At 33.8% G+C, this 24,117-nt stretch overlaps 2 protein-coding genes and 3 long non-coding RNA genes across 7 annotated transcripts; 2 read left to right on the forward strand and 3 right to left on the reverse strand.

The window, feature by feature from the left end:
* Positions 1-2,698: 2,698 nt before the first annotated feature.
* Positions 2,699-8,331, forward strand: LOC138131778 (ATP-binding cassette subfamily C member 4-like). Its single transcript, XM_069048984.1, has 9 exons — positions 2,699-2,801; positions 2,856-3,074; positions 3,126-3,556; positions 3,602-3,758; positions 4,193-5,410; positions 5,460-5,796; positions 5,839-5,989; positions 6,034-6,264; positions 6,318-8,331. The coding sequence occupies exons 1-9, from the start codon at positions 2,725-2,727 to the stop codon at positions 7,208-7,210; spliced, it is 3,714 nt and encodes a 1,237-aa protein (XP_068905085.1). The 5' UTR covers positions 2,699-2,724; the 3' UTR covers positions 7,211-8,331.
* Positions 8,332-9,195: 864 nt separating this feature from the next.
* On the reverse strand, positions 9,196-10,083 carry LOC138130364 (odorant receptor 7a-like). The gene is made up of 5 exons (XM_069046808.1): positions 9,917-10,083; positions 9,768-9,869; positions 9,527-9,626; positions 9,313-9,471; positions 9,196-9,246 (listed from the first exon to the last, which is right to left on the reverse strand). Exons 1-5 carry the CDS (start codon positions 10,081-10,083, stop codon positions 9,196-9,198), a joined length of 579 nt encoding a protein of 192 aa, XP_068902909.1.
* A 3,891-nt stretch (positions 10,084-13,974) lies between these two features.
* LOC138131250 (uncharacterized) lies at positions 13,975-14,931 on the forward strand. 2 transcript variants are annotated; one of them, XR_011159745.1, is made up of 2 exons: positions 13,975-13,997; positions 14,489-14,931. It is a non-coding gene; the product is annotated as an uncharacterized lncRNA (long non-coding RNA). The 2 variants fall into 2 exon arrangements; XR_011159744.1 differs by lacking the exon at positions 13,975-13,997 and adding an exon at positions 14,005-14,335.
* On the reverse strand, positions 14,600-16,323 carry LOC138131248 (uncharacterized). Of its 2 annotated transcripts, XR_011159743.1 has the most exons (5): positions 15,987-16,323; positions 15,630-15,819; positions 15,220-15,436; positions 14,943-15,163; positions 14,600-14,892 (listed from the first exon to the last, which is right to left on the reverse strand). It is a non-coding gene; the product is annotated as an uncharacterized lncRNA (long non-coding RNA). The 2 variants fall into 2 exon arrangements; XR_011159742.1 differs by having other exon boundaries at positions 15,220-15,819.
* A 1,789-nt stretch (positions 16,324-18,112) lies between these two features.
* On the reverse strand, positions 18,113-20,116 carry LOC138130117 (uncharacterized). The gene is made up of 4 exons (XR_011159498.1): positions 19,643-20,116; positions 19,494-19,595; positions 18,321-18,423; positions 18,113-18,265 (listed from the first exon to the last, which is right to left on the reverse strand). It is a non-coding gene; the product is annotated as an uncharacterized lncRNA (long non-coding RNA).
* Between the last annotated feature and the right edge of the window lie 4,001 nt (positions 20,117-24,117).

Below are 24,117 nucleotides of genomic sequence, written 5' to 3' on the forward strand. Positions count from 1 at the left end.
ACGAACGAGTTGAATATAAGGTTTTTTTGTTCGACGAGCCCCTTAAACGCTCTAAATCGCTTAAAATCTTTAAAATTAGCTTGACATTTCGTTTTGACAGTTTTGACAAGTTGTGACATTGATCAAAAACCGTTTACACTGAGCAAATTTTCAAATTCTGACAGTGTCGTAGAAAAAATACATTTACGAACATGAACAGCATTATAAGAATTTGAGATGCAAACAATGTGATCTTGTTAAGATTTAAATTATCTCCCTGATAAACTGACCCCACGCGATACTCATGGAACTTCTCGGTCAAGCTGGTATTGTATAATGAATCGTAAAAGGGAAAGGAAAGATCATCAGACATATAAGGATCTCTCTCCACGTGTCAGCTGTTTTGTCAACGAACCATAACAACATTAATGGGTGGTCTGGCTTTATTTTGTGCACTGCGCCGAACCACATCTAATTGAGAGCGGTAGGTGAGAGCGGTAAACACTGGCGGGACTTCCCGACAGCGAGGGCTCCAAAAAAGAAATAATAATTAATGAAACCTAAATAAATAGAACCTAAATTGGGCTTGAAACGCTCTTATGTAAGTGCTAAGGGTTTAACCTTGTAGTGACACATTTAATATTAAATTCCCGGTACCGCCACAATAGCACGCCAAAAACAAAAGTACTACCGGATAGGCTAGGAACTGAGGGACGGGGTTGGCAAGCCTGTTGAGAGGGAGAAGAAGAGCGGGGGATTAGCGGTGGTTAGTTATTTTTGGAGTTTTTCAAAAAGATCCCACAGTGTGGAGAGTGATCCATTTTTTTAAACAGTGATCTACATTCTGAGCAGTGAATCAATCCCACAACCGTCCCGTGTAGATATTTTGTGTCCCCTTGAAGAATTAAACTTTTCAATCCACATAGGGTAAATTAATCCGCGTTCGTTGTTTTTTAGCGTACCAGGACCGTGTGGTATTTCGTTGCATTCTGTTTCTTTCGAGAAGCATCCAGTTGTTAATTTTAACCCTTATCCCTAAGTTTCTCCCGGAATATGCAATTTTCAGGCAATTAGCTAGTTTCGCAAATTAGTAGCCATCGTCTGACTCACGTAGAGAAGGTAGCGTTACCTATGTTGCCTTGGATTTGTGATATTGTAATATTTGTTAACGGTTAGTTAGCGGAGGCGGACCTAGGCCTTGCTCATGCGGCTCTGGGATGTTAACGTGAAGCCCCGCGACGATTCTAGCACTCAGTTCATCTACTACTTCTATGGATTGTTCCACTTCGGTTTGAATTTTCCAAAGTCGTCTTAAGTAATTTGTAATTCTTATTCACTCCCTTTCACACTCACACACATTTGGTTGTGACGAAACAAAATGATGTTACCCTTATTTCTGTGTTTTCTTTCTGCCGTTTCTCCGTTTCTACTTTGTTTTGTTACAACGGATTGAATTAATTTTTCGGTATTTTCGTATAATTTTTTAATTAAAATTACATACTTGTGTTTTGGAATTATTATTTTTTATGTTTATATTGTAAGCAGGAATCTGAAAGCCCGCAGGGCAAATAAAGCATATTGATTGATTGACATACTTGTGCAAAGTATATGAACAAGCAACTTGCGAGAACAGTTTACAAAAGCATATTTATTAGTTCATTTATTCAATCAGGTTTACATTTTCATTTTTTCTAGAACTTTCTGTTCTTCCATTTTTCTACGAAAATTCTAAATTTCAATTTTGTTTGGACCAAGTCCGAATTAACACAAATGTTTCTTGTATTACAAGTTTGTTAGTGAATCTATATTTTTGTATAACAATTATGCAACACAAATGGAATGCAATAAAAAGGTAACTGAATAATTAAGTAACAGTTTTCTTTTGCAATGCACACACACAGGCAATTTTGTTAACTATCTAAATTCCAAAATCGTCGTTCTTTTGTTTGAAATTCCCAAAACCTTTCTAATAAATTTGAAATCTTTATTAAATCGTGCAGGGGATTTGTTATTTTCTACAATGAAACTGTTTATTTTTGTTCTTGAAATTTATGGTTGGGTGTGATAAAAAAGTGCAATGAGGAACGTTCAGAAAAATTTGTGGTTAAGTACGCCATGGTTTTCCTCAATTTTATAAACAAGTCGTCTCTTTAGCTGACACTCTATAATATAAAATTTCCTTTAAATGCATAACTTTACTTTTGTTATCACTTATCATTTCAAGGAAAATTTAATTTTTAATCTACGTTCGTGCTGATCGTGTTGAAAAAATAACAGCAAAAGTACTGTTGGTGAAGTCTGCAAAGAAATAACACTTGTTGCTTCCATTTTATGTATTAGAATTTTCCAGTTCATATATTTCCTAAGGCTCTACACTAGTAGTGTCAAAACAACGTATTAATCGTCTGCAAGTGTTATCGCTATAGCGTGGAAATTTGTAGAATTAAAGATAATTACCAACCAAGCATGTTACATAACAATTACTAATAGTACGTGCAAGCTATTTACTGAAAATAATTTCAAGGTTCTTTGAAATGTGTTTTTAAATTACATTTTTTACATATAAAAATACATACGAAACATGGTTTCTTTTTTTTTTATCTTTCGTTTTAATGATACAACTTGTGTTACAATTTGTTGAACGTTATCATGGTTTAATGCTTGACAACAAAAAGGAATACAAGGACATTTAAGTTTGATAATATTTGAGTGTTGTCGCACCGCTTTGTTAGTTAATGTTAGATAATGGATCACGTTAAAATAAAACAAAGACCGGTTAACCCGGAAGAAACAACAAATTTCTTTTTAAAATTTCTTTTCATGTAAGTGAAATTCTTTTTTTTTATAACTATTACAAAAATTTTCTTAAAACTTAGCCACATGAGAAAAATCTTCATAAGAGGGGTAAAAAATGAAGCTGATATTTACGAAGTTCTTCCATCTTTCAAATCTCAAATGTTGGGAGATAAACTAGAAACAAATTGGAATAAACAGAAGTTTCAAAATGATCCATCAATGTTTAAACTTTTATGGAGATGTTTCGGAAAAGAATATCTGCTGCTCGCAATTTCTCAAGTCATTCCCATAACAATAACGTTGTAATTCTAGAAATATTGTTACAAATTAATGATTTTCATCGTTTGCAGAATTCTGCGACCAAATCTCATAAGAAAATTTGTATCCTGTTTTTCCCACAACTACAACAACTTTAACAAAACTCAAGCATGCTTTTTCGGAGGTGCTTTTGTGGTTGTTGAGTTTACAGATCATTTGTATAGAGATAATTTTATACTCAAGCTTGAAGCGCTGGGAGTAAAAATTCGAACAGGTTTAACATCTTTGATTTACAGAAAAGTGCTAAAGATGAACTTATCTCAATTTGACAATATATCGGTTGGCAAAATAATTACTTTAATTACTAGAGATGTCAACGAATTCGACATTACTGTATTCTACACGACTTACTTGTGGTGCGATTCTCTTCGGTTTTTAGTTATCTGCTATATAGTCTATGTGGAAATCGGTCCCTTGGTTGCCATTTTGCTCGGTTTATTTTGCATTATCATCTTAATTCAAGGTGTATAAAAAAACAAATTAATTATTTCTAAAATTAATTTTATAGTGTTTTTGGCTAAACGATTGGCCTCAATGAAAATCAAAACTTTAAAGAAAACAGACCTCAGGTGTCAGGCTACAAAGGAAATGTTAGATGCCGTTACAACTATAAAGTGCTATATTTGGGGCGATAGTTATCGGAAAAAGGTTTCTAAAATTAGAACGTGAGTAGACTAGACATTTTTTTTCTGATTAAATCAATCCATTTGTTTTGTCAGCACTAGTGTTCTAGTTCTAGTGGATAATAACTTTTTTCGTGTTCGTTTCCTGAGATACATAACCGGGAAAGTGGTATATAACTAAATACATAAACTTTCCCGGTTATATACCTAACTTGACAGATAACCTCAAAATGTACAATAAATTAATGTTTTTTAAGACTTTCCCTAAACGAACACGAAATATGTTATTCACTATTCGTGCGCTGTCAGTTTTCAGGTATTCGGCCTGTTTCTTCAAATTTCGGTCTCATACCTGAAAAGTGATCTGACACCGCTACTCATATTATGAAAATAACTAATTGAGTTCTAATTTTGTTTAATTACTGCGTTCCGTTAAAATAACTATTTAGTCAATATTAATTTTTTCACAATTTTAGACAAGAAGTGTCCCTTATTTACAAAATATACTTAGTGCTTTTTGCCAAATTTACCATTTCGGAAACAATACTGAACACATCAACTTACGTTTTTATAACCAGCTCCATATGGTTAGGAAATAAAATCAAAGTTGAGACCATCTTCTTTTTGATCGCCAGTATGCAACCATTGTCTAATGCTTTTAAAATAACAATTCCCAAAGGTATCCACGAATTGATAAAGTTAATAGCAGTACTTAGAAGAATTGGAAAAGTTCTTACAACTATAGATGCACACTCGCCATCTAAATACAAGAATGAAGAGAAACTTCCTGCCAGAATCATTTTAACAAACTTAGATGTGTTCTGCAAAGATCATAAAATATTAGAAAATGTCAATTTTGAAGCTGATAATGGACTGAATGTCATAACTGGTTCTACTGCAAGCGGAAAATCTTTGCTTTTGCAAGTTATACTAAAGGAGTATCAATCAGTTGCGGGAGTGTTGAGTGTCAAAGGTAGAATCTCTTATGCCTCTCAACAACCTTGGCTTTTTGCATCCACGATTAAGCAAAACGTTTTATTTGGAGCAAAGTATAATGAACAGCGATATCTGCAGGTACTCCAAGTGTGTGCTCTTCTGCACGATATACAATCTCTTCCTGGAGGTGATGATTTTATCGTCGCTGACAGAGGAGTAAACTTAAGCAAAGGCCAACAAAGTAGAATAAACTTAGCACGTGCTGTTTATCGAGATGTTGAAATTTATTTATTAGACGATTGTTTGGCAAATTTGGATGTACTTGTTGCTGACTATATTTTTGAAAAATGTATTAAACAATTTCTGAAAGACAAGTTGGTGGTCATGGTCTCTCAGAACCCAAGACATATTGATCGAGCAAATAACGTCAAAGTTTTAAATAGTCAAACAGCAAAATTCAATAAAAACTTACCTGCAACCTTGATTCAAGAAGAACTTCGTAATCTAGGTCCGGCTTGGGCCAAAGAAGAGGATGGTGTCGTTGAAGCAGATATTAATGAAACTACGAATTTGCTTTCAGAAAAAGACATTGAAGGCAATATATATGAAGAGAAAGTAATGCCGGAAACCCTAAATTTGGCAAATTATAGGAAACTGATCGCACATGGTGGTGGATCGGTTATGTTTGCTTTTATTTGCATTGTATTTGGTGTGGTTGTCATTTCCAAAAGTGGTTTACGAAAATTAGAAAATAATTGGTAAGGTGAACCACGTATATATGACAAAATTTCTATAAACCTATTCCAGGATTGGTAGTGAACAAACAATTTTAAATTGCTCAATTTACAATAACACAGATAGTGACAGTTATAAAAATTCAATGCGAAATCGTGACCAGATGATTTATTTATTTCCAATTATTTCAGTAACAGTAGCACTAATGTCATTCTTAAGACCTGTCATACTTTATCTGCTTGCAAAAAAGGCTTCAATAAGTCTCCATGGATTACTATTCGAAAAGATAGTAAATGCTTCTATGGGATTCTTTAGTAGTCACTATGTTGGCAACATTTTAAACAGATTTTCAGAAGACCTAGTATACGTTGACGAAAGAGTACCTTATTCAATGTACCTCGGTTTGGAAGTGAGAACTTACATAATATTGTTTTTAATAAAATGGATTTAGACATTTGCAGGAACAATTGGAGTAATAATTTTAATGGGATCGGTAAATCTAAAATTCCTTACAATTTCTGTTGTATTTTGTACATTTCCCATCGCAACGATTATATTCTTCCTAAGAGTTGGAAAAAATCTGAAGCAATTAGAACTTTCGAGTGAGTACACATGACCGATTTTTTTTATAATCAACAAATTTCAGCTCGCAGTTCATTTGTTGGTCATGTAAATGCCACCACTGAAGGACTGCCAACAATACGATGTGCAAAGGTAGAAAATATTCTAATCGACGAATTTGACAGCCACCAGAATCTCTACACTTCTGCTTCCTATCTCTATTTATGTTGGTTCAGAGCTCTGGCCTTCATCGAGCACATTTACTTTATATTCTTTACATCTGCCATACTTCTACAATTCTTGATTTTTGACACTGGTACAAAAATCTTTTTTGGTGAGAATTATTTGACAAATACACTTGTCTTCTAGATATATCCGCCGCACATGTTGGTCTAGTGCTTTCGCAAGCTGCCATCTTCAAGAAAACTATTGACGTTGCATGTTGCTTCGGTAGCAAGTTCGAAACCGAATTGACGTCAGTCGGACGAATCCTAGAATACACTGAACAGACTCAAGAAGACAAAGACGGTGTTTTGGTTGAAGGTTGGCCGCAGAGAGGCGAAGTAAAATTTAGCAATGTTTACCTTTCCTACGACTCCGAAAATTATGTCTTGCATAATTTGAATTGTACAGTTGAGCCTCAAGACACAATCGCCATTGTGGGCAGAACAGCTGCTGGAAAATCGTCGATTATTTCCACGATTCTGCGATTGCAAAAATTTGAAGGGAAAATATTTATAGACGAAGTCGACATCGCAACTCTTCCATTAGAGATTCTCAGATCGAATGTTTCTGTTATTTCTCAGGATCCAGCTTTGTTTACTGGAACAGTTCGAGAAAACATTGACTTTTCCGGAAAATATGGAGATGCTGAAATCTGGAATGCACTTAAGGCGGTCAATTTGGACATACTATTTTCTAGTTTGGACCACAGGATTAGTACCGTTGACACTAACTTAAGCCTGGGTCAAAAACAACTTCTCTGTTTGGCAAGAGCAATTATTCGCAAAAGTAAAATTGTAATTATGGATGAAGTGGTAGCAAGTGTGGACCAGAAAACTGAAAAACTGATACATAAAATAATATTGGAAGAACTTGAGTGTTGTACGGTCATTATTATAACGCATAAGCTAGATTACGTTTTGGAATATGACAAAGTCATTGTTTTGGACGAAGGCGATATTGTTGAGTTTGACAGTCCATCTCGTTTGTTGGAGAATGAGAATGGACTATTTCACAAAATGTTTAAAAAAGCTATTTAAATTTTACAACTAGGACGGGCGTCGAAACCTCTTATATATTCGTCTTTACAAAACCCAATTTTTAATTAAAGTAGTTTTTATAATATCTCGCAGTTATGGTACTTTTTCTTTCCGTCCAATCTAAAGAATTTGACGTTGCCTTGTTTCAGAACTTTCCTAATTAGTGGTTGTGGTATTATTAAATAACTAGTTAGTTCAACAACCTCGAGTGTGAAGATTGCAGATGACGAGGGCGTTAGCCCGAGTTCATCTGTAATCACACGAGTTTCCTGTAATATGCTTTAGCCCACGTGTTATGTACAAAATTTTATCTAAGACCGCCCCAAATTAAAAAAATAATTCTTATCTATTGATTTTCACCAGTGAAATAATTGAGTTTCATTACCGCACTCAGTGGGAAAAGAATTTACTTTCCCCACTGAGTGAGGTAATGAAAGTCATTTATCCCACTGAGTGCGGTAATGAAACTCATTACCTCACTGAGTGAGGTAATGAAAATGTGTGAGGTAATGAAGTTCTTTTCCCACTCAAAATTAGTGGGATAAGTATCATTTATCCCACGGGATTAGATAAATTTGAATTATTCTACTCAAAAATATTTTGTACTTTCTTAACTTTTTATATGTAAGCGGTAGTTTGCAATTTGTTTTCTTTTGCATTTTGCTGACATACTCGTATGCTTTAAAATACTTTCGAATCCCAAATTTCTTCTTTCTATTTAGAATAAATAAGGTAAATGCGTCACATAAGGTCATTTTAAGAACCAATGAACGAACTTTGAAGGTGCGAACTATATGATCCTGTTAAGAGTTGAACTCTCTTCCCTGTTAAATTTAACCCCACGCGATACCCATGGAACCTCTCGCTCAAGTTGGTATCGTATAATGAATCGTAAAAAGGAAATGTCATGACACTTGTAAGAATCTCTTTTCACGTGTCAGCTGTTTGATCAACGATCCATAACCCCATTAATGGGTGGTGTGACTTCATTGTGTCCACTGCGCCGGACCACAGCTAATTGAGAGCGGTGGACACTGGCGGAGTCTCCCCGACAGCGAGGGCCCCAAGGAACGAATCATGAATGAAAATGTTTTAAACAATTTTAGCATAGGTCACCTTGGCGAGAACGTGTTTCCCCAATCGTTAAATGCCAAAAGATCATATACTCCGCGATAATGAATTAAAACAAACTAAATGCAAGCTTTTGAAGAGAGTTTTTTTTTTAAATCATGTTCTCAAAGAAAATAATTTACCTTTATAAGAAATATTTTTTTATCCTGTGACACAAAAGTTATTATAAAATATATAAAGGTGATGCAAGAGGACATGCGATCACAATACGTTCATTATCAGGTACAGTATTCTTCTTCGAAGAGGATTATATGGCGCGTATAAATTCTTTGACTCTGCAATATGCTTTATGTGCGCTGTACAATTCGATAAGGAATAATATACTTAGGTGATTTTGGTTGAGGTGTTCTTCAGTTTGTTCATTTAGCGGCAAAAAATATGTTGCTACTTTATTTAGAAATTATATTTCAAATAAGAGGTGACATGTACTAGTCCGAGCTAATGTATCAATAGAAAAATAAAAAAGTTTATTCTGTTGATCTGTATTAGGCAGATATCCTCCACTCAACAGTGACGATTGAAACTGAATCCCTATTTAATGCTGTCAAGTCACAACGAAATCCGTCACATTGGTTTTTAACTAAATTTATAAAGCTTGAGGAGTGACATGGTCACTAACAAAATGAGTATAACTGCGAAACTCCAATTTATTGTTTTACTAATTCAAACTGAAATTAATACTTTGCTATTTCGGATAAACAGGTTTCAGAATGCTAGAAAAATGTTTTGTGAAGCATTGAGGTAATAAAACAAATAAAAAGACATAAATTGTTGCTAGGAGTACATAAATTCGTGCTAATGTTTTGCAATGTTTTTAAATTAAACCAGATTGATTTCGTTGTTTTACAATACTCTCATTTTAATCCTGTTAATACCGTCGTAATTGAATATCCGATTCGCTGTATCTAAAATCAGAATTACTTGCGTATTTCCTACTGTAAAAAATTCAGAAATTTGTTAAGAAATCTTACCTGAAGCATGACCGGTCTATTGACTTTTACTATTCCAGCGCCCGACATTTGTACAGGAATTTGAGCTTGTGTTAGCCAAAATAGTACAAATTTGCTAATTTTTAAGTCTTTTGCATTGTACCAATCAATGTTGTAAATTTCCGAGGTTAAAGTATCGGCCTAGAATGGAATTATTTGTTAGAAAAAAATCGAAAATTGTGTGTTCAGTGCTTACTTCTATTTCAATCTCGCCAGCCGGAATAAATGTTATGATAAATAAGACATTTACATTTAAGTACAATACACTTTCAGCGATTTGGGCAAAACTTGACGATCTAAAAAATCATAAGAAATTGTACATAATGTGTAAAATGTAACAAGAGATAAATCATTCTACGAGAATCTTGCATTTTAGTCATTAATTGAATAAAAGTCAGAAGATGTTAAGTAATAATTTTAAAAATCTAAGTTCTTACTTATTAAATATGACAAATATAGGTAGGCACGTTCCTCCGATGGTAAGAAAATACTGGCAAATAAAAAACTCTGAGAAAACCTTGTTCAACTTCTTGTGCATTCTGGAAAACCTTTTCAAATAGTATTTAATGAAATGTGAAAATGTTACCCCAACAAAAACTGGTGGTATAGATTATACTCTTTGAGTTTTTTCCAGCAGACTTCTTCGCGACCTCTTGTAGGATTTGCTCCTAGCTGAATTGAGCGAACCGCTTTCGACAACAGCGCAATCTGTATCTCCAAAAGCGTGAACGTTGTTCGAATATTTTTTCCCATAAAGAACCATGTCTTAAAGCAAGTGTTTTTCTGAATACGAGCTGAAAAATTCAATATTGTATCTATGCTTAAAATCTGAACGAATCTAAAGGGTGTTTTTTTAAATTTGGCGTCGAAGTAAGCGTTGGAGAGTCGATTGAGATCGCACCACTCGTGTAAAAGCGTAAGATTTAAACAGCTGATTCGTGAATCGTGATCCGTAACCTGCATAGTGCGCTCACAACCGAGAGTTCAACGCCTACTTCGACGCCAAATTTAAAAAAACACCCGTTATACATTTTCAAATACAGAAATGGAATTAAACACATCAGCAAAGTCAAATATATCGTTGTGTCTGAAGCGAAGATTGAATATTACCATAAAATAAAAGATGAGCAATAAAGGATACAGAACATAAAGTACAACACATTTATGAAAAAATCCAGAAGATCGTCTTAAGCCAGTTCGGCTGTAACAGTCAAAAATAAATTGAAAATAATCATTGTTTTTGACCATTGTAAATAATAGCCACTTGTTATCACGTCAAGGTTTTGTCTTAAAATGACTGCAGACAACATAAGACTTTTGCTTCGAGGCTACCCCTTCGAATTAAGAATGGGAGAAAATAAAGAATTCAAAGTATCGTTTGGAAACGCGATCTACTTATCAAAGCACCTATTAATTAGAATTTAAATTTTTAATTACTGGGCAATTTTCGTATAGCAATGATTTTTATGTTTTATAATTCCATTTGTTCTTGGCTTTGAAGAATTTTCACTCGACAAAAGCATAATTAAATGTTAATTGAGAAGTAAAGTTTCGAACTTGTAATCAATTATGCAAAGATTTCAAACAAGCAAGTAATTAGTCCACTTCTAGCCAAGCATCTGTTATAAACTTATAAGGTACAGATGTCAAGTATTAGTGTTATTTTAAAAATATGTTGACAAAAAGATTACATTTTTTAGACTGTTTATGTAACTGAGTAAAGGAAACATAGGGGATTTTTTTTAAGTTTTTACAATTAAGTTAGCGAGGATATTTTCTTTTTCTTTTAAGGAAAGAAAGAAGGAATAATTGAAAACAAACGGCGTCTAGAAAAAAATATCCTTTAGATATTTTATTTAATATAGTTAATATTTTTAATTTTAACAACCAAAAGAAATTGTATTATGTTCTAGAACTTTAAAGCAATTTATTGCGGAAGAGATTTCTTGTTATCTTTTGTTGAGGTGATAAAATAGAAAAGAATTAAAATTAAGAAAAAACATTAAATACAATAGAGGAGACTACGGACTATTCAAATAGAGAAGGTACACATTTATAATTCTTATTCCTCATAATAATTTGTTATGGCCCTCTTCTCTCGCGATAATAGAACCAGCTTAGTTCGTTTTGAACTTTCCATTTTAACCTTTTTACAAAATATACTTAAATAATTTTGCAATTTATTTGACAATGTCAATTTAAACAAATGAATAGTTTGAAAAATAAAAAATCATAGATACCGACCGGGCAATATGAAAATAACTAATGATTTAAAAAACCTAACAACTGCAATTTTGATAGTCCAGATGTTTTTGAATGGACTTAATACCGAGTGACTATAAATGATTAAAAATTATTTTGTTTTGTTGGTAACACATTTGAAATCTTTAGTTGGCAACATCGTTGGCATGACACACGCAATTTTCAAAATTGAAACAAACGTCAAAAAAATCTAAATCGACAGTTTCAAACTTTATTTTAAAAATTGTTTTTACAATAGAGCACAACACATTTATTGTAATGACTTATTTTCACAGTGGATTGCAAAATGAAAATGGCCATTGGCTGTATTCACACAGCAGTCACTTTACGAACAATTTGTTGAAACCTATCCCAAAGAACAAATCAAATGTCCTAATTTTGCACAACATTGTGGGAATAGTTGAACGCTTTGTAAGCACTGGTAATGTGGGAAAAGGCAAATCTACTGGTCGTCCCCCTGTTGCTATACCTGACGTCGTGAAAAATGTTGAAGAAATTGTTGAGGAACATCCTCATATTTCCATACGTCGTTTATCCCAACAAATAGGTTTCCATTGACAAATCACCTGTTTTCTTAACATTTCCTACATTTTCCCTCTTTTTAGGACCTCCTTATCAATCCTCTCGAAAGATCCTAAAAAAGTCCTTGCATTTACCCCCATACAAATTTACAATGGTCCAATAACTTCACCCTCCTGATTATTTCCAAAGAATCCAGTTTTGTAATTGGTATAACAATAATTTGCTTGATAATGTTGACCAGCAAGACATCACTTTTTTTCCGCTGAAGCATGGTTCCATTTGTCTGGGTTCATAAACTCACAAAATTATAGAACATGGTCTGCTCACAATCCACATAATGTAATTCAAGTGCCACTGCACCCACTTAAAATCGGCGTATGGGTTGCAATGTCGCGAAGGCGAATTATTGAGCCGATAATTTATCAGAGTTCCACGTGGTTTAGAGCAAGGAGGTTAACACTTTGAACATCTTCTTTAGCTGTATTTGTAATATCTAGTAAAGTTTGTTGATCGTTTTGTAATCTTTTTTTCAATGCCAAGGTACCGGGTGATTTTAAATGGATGTGACTTTTTTTCACAGGTTGGTAATATTATTGTTGGTTATTCTGCTTTTTAATGTGATAGTTGACATAAACATAGGCGTCCTCGCCTATTTGACACAATTTATTAATACATAAAATGTCAAAATGACGTACGTACGCCAATGTGTTGATTAAGGTATCAGGTTTGCCAAAATAATTTATGAAAAATGTTCCCAACTTAAAAAAAAATCACAATCATTTAAAATCACCCGGTACTTCGTGACTTAACCTAACCTAAATAGAAATGATGACAGATGATGCACGAGAAGATTTGTACTACCAACTGCATTAGTCTTGGCAATCCACTATTTTCCTAAGCATTTATAGTCACTCGGTAGATACGTTAAAACCCTTTCTGATAATAATTATTAATAAAATTATTTTATTGCTTTCAACTGTTATAAATTCTCATTTTTCTCCTTTGTAAACTGCCTGCTAACTGCTCTAAAGCAAAAAGTAGCAGATAACCAACCGTTGCCCTAGACAACACATTCAAAGTGACATTTCTCGAAAAATTTGTCAAAACTGTCAAAAGCAAATGCGAAATCATTTTAAATAGATTTGGAAGCTTTGGGGCGTCGTTTCAAACAATAAAAGTTTGTATGCAACTCGTTTCTGTGCAAATTGGGCTTTTCTAATTGCCCGAGAGGCCAGATTGAAATACGAGCGCAGCGAGGATTTTAAGGCCTCGAATAACTATTGTCAGATGCATCGGATCCGAGTTGTCATTTCTAAACGGTTGCTATGAAAATCGTCTGCGTTAACCAATAAAATAAGCGACAATCTTTCGTTGCTAGGTGACTGTTGTTATTATTAAATTATTAACCAGTAGGAGAGAAATTCTACTTCTGGGTTCGGTTCAAAAGTAAATAATGACGCGACAATCTTTCGTTGCTAGGTGACTGTTGTTATTATTAAATTATTAACCAGTAGGAGAGAAATTCTACTTCTGGGTTCGGTTCAAAAGTAAATAATGACGCCTTCTCAGACAGACGAGGAACTAAGGGAGGGGTTGGCAACATGGCAGGTAGAGGGTAGATAGGGGGAGAGAGACCACTTTTTGGCGGGTTCCGACTTGTGAGGGTGTGTTTTTGCTTTTGTTTTCGAAAAGAATCCACAGTGTTGAGAGCAATCCATTTTTTGGAAACCGTGAGTCGAACGAGAAATCAATTCCACTACCGTCCCGTGTAGATATTTTGTGCTCCCTTTGGAGAATTAAACTTTTCAATCAACCCACGGAAAATTAACCCGCGTTCGTGGGTTTTTTTTTCGTTGCTACCAGGGGGCCTACCACCGACTTCGGTGAGTTTTCTCACCAGTGAAAAAACTCACGTGCATTTTGTCACTCATTTTTTAAAAACGCTACTATTGACATTGCGTGAGATGAGAAATTTCACCGATGAGTTTTCTCATCTGTTAGATATTGCAACGTTGCAATTCGCGTTCGTTGCTTAGCAACATATACGTTTCGATCGTGGTTTTGACATTTAACAAATCATTTTTCACGATTTTTGAAACTTTATAATCAATCATAAAAGTGACGAAAGAGCAAAAAGAAATTTTGGTCGAGTTTATGCGGACTCACCCAGAATTAATTTCTGGAAAATTCTCCGCAAAAAGAGTGGAAAGCGTGAAGAAAGGTAATTTTTCATATTCGTTACTTTAGAATTTATATATATCTACATCGTTCAAAGGGTGCAAAGTGGAATATAATTAAATATACAAATTTGACATCTACCAAACATAACATCAAAAAATTAGAACCGATTTTTTGTCAATAGGTAACTTTTCAGGTGCTCAGCCTATTTTGCAGTACTCAGCAAGCTAAGTGCTTCAAACAGTCAGCCACGCACCTGAAAACTGGTGGTGACAGCTCATTTGTATACTATTAAAATATCCAAGGCTTAATTTCAACATTTTATTTTAATTTCTACAGATCTGGCAAGACAATAAGAAGATGCTGTGAATAAGAGAAAAGCCAATAAAACAGGAGGTGGAGTGAACAGTGAACTGAAGAATTTATTGCTGCAGTGTTGACACCAGTTGCTGTTTTGAATGCTCCTGGTTCTGACCATCCTCCAACCCAATCAATTCGTTCAGTGACTTCAGAGCCTGCCAGTCCTAATAGTTGTTCAGCACCAAATCCTTTTCCTCGTCGATCTCCACGTCCAAAAAACCCGACCATTAGAAACTCCACCTGTAAATAAAACGATAAATAAAAAATGCATAAAAGTTACATGTGCTCACTGAAACTGATGAATTTATTTGTGTCTGACACTTCTAAGGGCTTCCAAATTGTTAGGATACTTAATATAAGTATTTAGTACCTACTTTGGTCTGGTTCAAGGCTTCTGTTACCTACTTCATGAAGTGCGTCACTCACAGTTTGTTGAGAAATGCTTATGAAGCAACTGTATCCAACATCATCCAACATAAGCCTGATAGCTGCTCGTAGCATAGAAGGTGTGCTGCCAACAAATAAAAAAATAATGCAGACAAAAAAAAACCTTATTAGCTTAATTACTTGAGTATGGATAGATAAATCACTGGGTCTTCTTTTCAGACGCATATAAGATCACAATAAAATTAAATAACTCCAGCAGCTCGCCTCAATAACACATCTACTTCTCCAAATTCTCAATTAAATTGAGCATCATTAAATCATCCATTTTATGCACAAGTTTGATTGCAGACCACTGGCAAAATAACACAAAGAATATTGTTGCGAATTGTACCTACAACTGAAACGCGTGGGTGAAGAAGAGAAAAACGAACGGATAACGTCAACATTTAGAATTAGATTAACAACACACAAAGTTGACAAACTGAATTTACAAAAGGTAACGATAGCATTGATTACAATACAAACGGATTGAAATGGATTAGAATTGAAAACGAACGAAAAGCGAGACAACCGGCGTCCGGCGTACTCACACCGCGAACGAGGATCTAGGAACGAGGGGCGAGGGCAGGGCCGCAGAACACACGCAGGGCGCAGGGGGGCTGCCTACCACCGACTTCGCGCCAGAACTAGATCTACTGCCCATAGAGGCATAGATGGAGGGATGGTTCACTTTTAGATGAATAATTCCAAACAAATATAATCCACAGAGTCCACTTCAACCTAAAAAAACACGCAAAGCATATTGTAATGCATATTTTACAATTTACAAGTACAAAAACTATTGGGCACACTATGGGGTGTGTTAAAGAAAGAAACGTAGAATTAACAGTGCAAGTAATAATAGTCTCATCAAGATGTAGAAAAAGAGCGTTTGGTTGGTTACCTACCTGCGTTTTTCTTCAAATTTTATCTGATATTTAATAATAATAAACCAAAAATATTAAATATTCACTTTGTTTAATTAAACATTTCATATATTATTCATTATAACCAACTAGTATTCTTCATTTGAATTGAACACACTTCAAATGTCAAATCTCACCATAATTCCACTCATAATAAAGCGATCGAAAAATCTCACGCGTTTTCATTCGACTTTTGTCACCGGTGAGAAAAGTCACAGCGTCAATAGTAGGGTTTTAGCACTTTTCATTAAAATGACGTCATTTTGGTGACAAAACTCACCGGTGAGAAATCTCACACGAGTCGGTGGTAGGCCCCCAGGACCACTATTACTTGATAGTAACGGGTGACTATTAAAATTTTCACTTAGGGTTGGCTATGGATCATTCTTTGTTTTCCGTTGCACCTTAGACACTGACAAGTTTGACATTTCAATAAATGTTTTTTCTCTTAATTTGGTTATGTTTCAATTGTACTAACTGACATTTGTCTTTCGTTCTTGCGCGTGTCTAAAGTAACAGAAAAAATAAAAACTCGTTCAAAGCCAACTCCAAGTGAAAATTTTAATAGTCACCCGTTAATATCCGTAATAGTGTATGTACTCCAGCAAAATTGCCGTGCCGCCGGGTGGTTGAGGGAAATAATAAATAAATATATTTCCTACAGGAAAAACCCGATTACAGGAAACAATGTGCTGAGAACAGGATATTCATAATACCTACACTAAAACAAAAGTCGGTATATAAAAAAAGAAGATTGGAACCTAATAATAATCTCAACTTTCTAAAGACAAAGTCAAAATCATAGGTAACTGATGTACTCGTAAGTTCCGATTGAGCAGAGCAGACCCTGCTGTTGTATAAATGAGCAAATTTTCATGGATGAATTCGATGGTTTCATTTACACTTTGATTAGTTGAGATATAAATAGCAACTATAGTCTATTTTTTAATTAAAGAACCAGGACCTGTTGATTTAGGTTTGTAAATATAAAATTTTACTAAATTTAGGGAATTTAATGATATCTATTGGCTATACCAGCCAACGTCGTCATTTTTAATGTCCTTGAAAGTACGCAAACTCGCAGCTAAAATTTGAACGTGTTATTAAAAATGCCCCGCAAAGTAAGACATTTATTAAACTCTCAGATTAGTTGTTATTAACTTTATTAACATGCTGCGCTACTAATATCTCTAATAACCTCAATTTTATATGATGAGATTTTTCACCCTATGTCAAAAGTGTACAATGTTGTCAGCTCTATTTTTGGGTGTAAATTGCGGTGCTGTGGTTCTTTGATTAAAAAATAAACTATATTATGATAACTTGTCCATTTTTCGCTTCTCATTTTGCTACACAAATTTCTCCAATATTTGGAAGTGACGCACAGCTGACTGTTTCTCGCTCGCTCGGCTAAACTCGGCTCTCCGTAACTCACACGAAGGAGCCTTTCATATCGGAGCGTGAGATGTGACGCTGTGACGGATGAAATCAATTCACTGCTCGGGAATATTAATGTACGTGGTGCGCCTAAAGAAGTTTTCACTTCAGTAAAAGAAATATATACAGTCGCGGATAGAAAAAAGTAAGACAATGTTTTTTCGCTAATGTAAGTCGGCTTACTCTTTCCATGGTTATATTAAAATATTTATTTATTTATCATAGTAAGCCCGGTTTACTCAATTCAATTTTAGCTAAATTTCTTTTCCTGTCGTCGACTGTACTTTGTGACTTTCTAATGCATTTAAGGAATGTGGTGATATATCCTTACGTCTTATTGGTAACTGGTACATATGCTTCTTACAGCAATAACGAAAATTTACAATTTTAAATATTTCAATTTATAGATCACATTGATCTTAACAATGCTTTACGATATACACATGATTAACTATACAAAAAATATATTATTAGGGCATTATTACATTTTTTTTGCAAATGCATTGATTTATTATTAAATGTATTTCGGTGAGTCCCACAAGTGCTTCATTTTAACCCTGTTAATGCTGTTGAAACAGAATATGCAATTCGATGTATCTAGAATTAGGATTTGTTGTGTATTTTCTAGTGAACTACAAAACTCAGAAATTATTATTAAATCTTACCTGAAGCATGACAGGTCTGTTGACTTTTACGATCCCAGCGCCCGTCATTTGTACAGGAGTTTGAGCTTGTGTCAGCCAAAACAACACAAATTTGCAAATTTTTAAATCTCTTGCGTTGTACCAATCTAGGTTGTAGATTTCTGCAGTTAACGTATCAGCCTAGAACAGGACAATTGTTTATAAAAAATCCGAGAACTGTATATCCAAGAGTCACCTCTATCTCAATCTCACCAGCCGGAACATACGTTATCATGAGTAAGGAGTTTAGAAGTATAATATATATAATATTTTTTGCCATTTGGGCGGAACTAGTCAATCTAAAAAAATCAACATTTCATTCTGCAAAATGTTTGGTTCGTGTTGATTGAATAGTAGGGTACTAGTATTTTACAGTAGAAGTCCGTTAGGATAGCCTTTACTGCCGAGCCAGAAATTTTGTGAGACGAGCTCGCAGAGCGAGTCGAATAATACTGGCGAGGCTGTAAAGGCCCTAACGGACGTGTATTGTACAATAGTTTTTGTAATATCTCTACGATTCGTTCAAAATTATCTTTTTGAAAAACATTTTTTTCAACGCCATCGAAAAAACCGAATGATTAATAAGTGTGCGGAGGACGTCGTCATGTCAACCGGTGTTTGTGAAAAAAAATTGTTTCAATGTTGTTTGTCAGATTTGTTCAACGCTTAACTTTCCGTTGAAAATAAGTGACTGAAATCAATAAAAAATCGCAATCAAGATATTCCCGATGTCCGGAAGTGAGGTCATCGTTATTGCCTGCAAAATCGCGCTTGTGTTAGTGAAGCATCATCTTCAATCTTGTCTCCATTTGCTGCTGTTTGTCAGATTTGTTCAAGACTTAACTTTCCGTTGAAAATAAACGACTGAAATGAATAAAAAATCGCGATCAAGATATTCCCGATGTCCGGATGGCCGCAGAGCAAGTGAAGTCATCGTTATTCCCTACAAAATCGCGCTTGTGTTGGTGTTAAAATTCTGAAGCATCATCTTCGATCTCGTCTACATCTGCTAGTGGCATACGGATTTCGATTAATTCAAGGTGTGTCCCATAACATTAAACATTAATTATTGTACCAATTGTAAAAAAAGTTGAAAAATAAAGTTTTGATTTACGTTGCTATAGTTATTTAGTCATTTATAACGGCCGCTCCCGCTCATAACGGACACCTATAACGGACTCCGGCCGTTATGAGGTTGTTTACATGGTGACAAACAGTCCGGAACGCCACCTTTAACAACTAGATATTACAAAAAAAAATTTTCAGTTTGCATCTTGCGAGGAAACACCTAAACCACATTAAAAACTCAGTGTAGAAATTTGCTAAGGCAAATAATTGATACGTTCTAAATATGTAAGTATGTACTTACTTATCAAATATGACAAATAAAGAAAGGCAAGTTCCTCCCATAGTAAGAAAATACTGAAAAACGAAAAACTCGGAGAAAATTTTATTCAGCTTCTTGTGCATTCTGAAAAATAATTGGAAATAATATTTTTACAAAAATAGAAATCTCACCTCAACAGGAATTTGTGATATTGACTGTACTCTTTGAGTTTTTTCCAGCAAACTTCTTCATGAGACTTTGTTGGATTTGTTCCTAGTTGCACCGAATGAACTGCTTTAGATAACAAAGAAAATTGTATTTTAAGATTACTACACATCAGTAAATAAAATCCATCAAACACTCCTATTAGAAAGATCACTTCGGTATAGAAAATACCTTCCAAGGCGTAGATAATGACTCTCAAAACAAAATTATTCCTGGGAATCCAACAAGGGTGTGGTAATAATAATGTTTTATCAAAATATGGCGTCAACAAATGGACAAGAGTAGAAACAAGTCCGCCGCCCCAAAACATTTTTATAATTGAAATACTAAAATCCATTATTTTTCGGAACTGGTCTCCCGCATCATTCCCGAATAAATCGTATGTCCAAAATAGTGAATGTTCTTCAAAGATTTCTTCCCATAAAGAGCTATATTTTAAAATGAGGGTTTTCCTCATGACCAGCTAAAATATAGAAATGTGTTATAGAAGTCCTTAAAGCGTTAATATACTTATACGTTTCCGAATGCAGAAATTGAACTGAAAATTTCAGCAAAGTCAAAGATATCGTTGTGATTGTAGTGAAGATTGAATATTACCATGAAATAAAAAATAAGTAGTACAGGAAATAGGATGTAAAGTGATACTAATTTATAAAAAAATGTGCTGGATCGTCTTAAGCCAGTTCGGCTGTACCAGTCGAAAATGAATTGAAAATAATCATTATTTTCAACCATTGCTAAGTTGTAAATAAAACTGAGTTACTTGTTATTAAGTCAGGTTTCTACATTAGAATGACTGCAGCCAACGTAAGACTCTTGCTTTTGTACTCGATTTGTCGAATTAACAATGAGAAAAGTTAAAAAAATTAAAGTATCGTTAAAGACCTCGATTTACTCATCAAAGCCACCACCTATTAATTAAAATTTGAATTTTTAATTGCTGGACAATTCTCGTGTACAATGATTTTGATATTTTATAATTCCATTTGTTCTTGGCTTTGAAGAAATTCCACTCTCGGGAAAGTATAATTAAATGTTAATTGAGAAGTAATATTTCGAACTTGTAATTAATTATTTAAAGGTCTGATACAAGCAAGTAATTATTCCACTTGTAGCTAAGCACCTGTTCCAATGTACAGGTTGTCAAGTATTTTAAAGATTTAAATCTATGTATTTGTTGAATAAATTAAATTAGGTAAAGAAATTTTAAAATGACTATGATGACAATGGTATACTTATACTGGGTTAGTGCTTCTTGCAATTTATAGTGGTGAAGGATTTGTTGTACTGGTTCCGTAAGTAAAATCACACATCTGATTTGATAATGGGCAGTATTTTGATTTCGTAAAAATGCTTAGAAACGATCGTCACATTTATAGTCACTTCTGGTCTTCAGTGGCGGGTAGCGAAATTTTTGGAAAGTTTTAAACAATTTTAACTCATTAACGAGAACGTTTACGAAAAAAAAAAATTTAGAAAAGTTGTTACTCTTGATGAGTTATATTACCAGTTAAAATTAATGTACTTATTTCTGTTACACTCTGTATTTATGCAAAATATTTTTGTAAGAATTTTAAACAATGAAAGAAGCAGAATTTTGTTCTCGGTGGTAAATTCAAATATCCATTTTTATAACGAAAAATGTATTAAAGTACAAAGTTCCGAACTTCAAGGAAAATTATAGCGAAGGTGATCTGTCGTTCTATTTTATAGATGTTATAAAGACTTAATAGGAAAAGATTTAAATTTAGAAACAAAAGGTATTAGTATATCAAGGCCGCGCAATCGTTCTTTAACATACCGAGATAAAAATTAACAATCTCGAGGATGTTAAAGGATTTCACGGCCAAGATGTATAAAGTGAAATTTATTTCACTGTCAATTAATATAAAGTCGGCTTACATGTCGGCATGTCGCTGCAGAAATGACATAAATAAAACAATTCATTTTGAAAAAAATAGTAAAAATGTCGCAAGAAAATTACGATGTTCTAGTTTCGTGTACTGCTCCAGAGTTAAAAAATATTATAAATTGTGCGGTGTCTAATTTAAGACCCGAAAAATCCAAACTGCAGTATGAAAAATATTACAGTGACTTTAGAGACTGGTGTAACAAGAAGAATGTGAAAACGGTGTCGGACTGTCGGAAAATGTTTTGGCTTATTTACTGGAAAAATAAAAAATGTTGAAAAGTTTAAGGTTGAAGCTCATGCTGAACATACAGGAAGGCATTAATGTAACGAAATTTCCAAAGTTGGTACCTTTTTGAAAACAAAATCAGTTGGGTATCAGGCGAAAAAGTTATTGACACGAGACCAGATCAATTTATTTTTAGAAAAAGCTAGTGATGAAAACTATTTATTGTGGAAGATAAGTAAATGTTAAGTTCTTATATGGTAAGTTATTTCATCTGCACATTTTTTAGGTTATTTTAATCATGGGAATATCATCAGGGGCCATGCGAATTAACCAGACGAATTAACCAAAATGTCTATTGATGACATTCAGGATGAAAATTCTGTACTAATAGTGACTGTTCCTGACACAAAAACTGGCAACTTTCACTGTCACCAATCCAGATGATTTTGTAAGATTATACCGCAAATGTGCAGACCTTCGTGCAAAACATGTTGCAAATCGTCGGGTATTCTATAGATATAAAAATGGTTTACTTTAACGGCCGTCGTTAAGAGCAATGGCCGAAATTGGATTTTGCGGCCTGTTTTAGGTACGTGAAATGCTCGTTTCGCATACGGTTGCACAAAAAAATTATTAAATGCTATTCGAATAGAGAACGTGTTCCAAGAGAGAAACAGTGTGAGGATAAATAAATGGTTCAAAACAGTAACCATTCAAAACTGGAGTACCCTCACATGTGAAAACATACATTATGTTCTCAGTAAATAATAAGACACTGAGGAAGGACTATACAAATAATTTTAATAATGTGTAAATAAACACATCAAGTTCTTATGTATGTAAATAAAATGACGGAAATTAGATAATTTTCAAACTAATTGTGGGTTAAGTGTTGTAACTTTTAATTTAAGTTCTCATTAATAAACCACCAACCAACAGGAAAAATAGAATAGTTATTTAATTAATAGCGAGTGAAAAACAGTTAAGACTTTAGGATGGTTTTAATATGTAGATTCTAGGTGCACCAGAAAATAATGACTAATGATAATGAAACATGAGATTTCATTATTTCCTTCATATAAATCACTCAAATAGTAAAAAGTAATTAAAATGTTTCAACATCAAAGAAAACCAAGAAAATTGCAAAAATTGTTAAGTTGTCTGAGGGGAATTTTTATTTTATTTATATTAAATTGTAACTAAATAGGAATAGTAAATTGTTTTACAAGTAAAGAAAAGTGAAGGTTTACTAATGAGTGAAAAATGTGTGAATCACGAGCGATAGCGAATGGATTTTCATACATTTTCACGAGCTAGTAAACCTTCAGTTTTCTTACGAGTTGAACATGCTCAATGGAAAAGTTTGAATGAAAATAGTTATTTTTGTTACAAGTACCTAAAATACAGGAGTGTCCCCATTTTAGTTAGAAAATATTTCATTTGAACTTGGAGCAGTCGATTATAGTCGGCTACTAATTTTCATATTAATACGATTTTGGGAAAACAGAAAGTTTCTAACGAACGGGCTACGTGAATCAGCCTGTATGATTAGGACTCTGATTAGGTTCGGGTAATTTTACAAATCACTGCATTTTTTTCCTTATTTTGGAAGACCGTAGATGCGTTTAATATGACTTAAAAAAAAGCAAAAACAAGAAGAAACGTGCTTTTGGTAAGCTGAGAAGAGAACACCAACAACTGTTGGAAAGAAAGAAATAAACACGGAACGGTTGGGAAGGTACTGCAGTATTCGAAAAAAAGAGGGAAAAGAATAGTTATTATTGTTACAAGTAGATACCTAAAACATTGTTTTTGCGGACGAATCGTTGCTGTGAGCAAATGAGTCCGCAAAAACTTTTTAGGTACGTGTTACAAACATTTTTTTTGTTAAAGCTCCTAAAAACACATTCAAACCTTTATTATGTATGATTAATATGATCAGAGCAAATATTTCTCGAAAAGAGTGAACTTTAAATTACCATGCCAACTTTTAATTTTAATTACTATGCCATCATAGTAACCAGATTGTTGTATTGAACCATTATGTTTTATTTACCTAAATAATCCGGAAAAGTTGTATTGACAACTTTTTGGGATTGAGTCCGGAAAAGACTCATTTTAGGAACTCAAATTAAAATAGCAATTTTTGGGAGCGTACACAAAAATAGTACTTCCTCTGTCCCAAATTATAGTATACAAAACAAAAGAATTCTTTTTTTTTGCGATAAAGGAATTTAAATTAATTAATTAATTTATAATAAATAATATAATTTGTAATAAATAAATGTTGCAATAAGAACAGT

The sequence above is a fragment of the Tenebrio molitor genome, chromosome 5 (genome assembly GCF_963966145.1).
Source record: "Tenebrio molitor chromosome 5, icTenMoli1.1, whole genome shotgun sequence".
In the NCBI taxonomy this organism is placed as follows: domain Eukaryota; kingdom Metazoa; phylum Arthropoda; class Insecta; order Coleoptera; family Tenebrionidae; genus Tenebrio; species Tenebrio molitor.

Excerpts from the sequence above, each read along its gene's own strand:
- LOC138131778 (XM_069048984.1), top strand. The coding sequence starts at position 2,725 with ATGGATCACGTTAAAATAAAACAAAGACCGGTTAACCCGGAAGAAACA. Across the intron at positions 2,802-2,855 it reads TTTTTAAAATTTCTTTTCAT|CCACATGAGAAAAATCTTCA; the intron begins GTAAGTGAAATT and ends CTTAAAACTTAG. Across the intron at positions 5,990-6,033 it reads GAAGCAATTAGAACTTTCGA|CTCGCAGTTCATTTGTTGGT; the intron begins GTGAGTACACAT and ends AACAAATTTCAG.
- LOC138130364 (XM_069046808.1), bottom strand. The coding sequence starts at position 10,083 with ATGGGAAAAAATATTCGAACAACGTTCACGCTTTTGGAGATACAGATT. Across the intron at positions 9,870-9,916 it reads TACCACCAGTTTTTGTTGGG|AATGCACAAGAAGTTGAACA; the intron begins GTAACATTTTCA and ends AAGGTTTTCCAG. Across the intron at positions 9,627-9,767 it reads ATATTTGTCATATTTAATAA|ATCGTCAAGTTTTGCCCAAA; the intron begins GTAAGAACTTAG and ends ATGATTTTTTAG.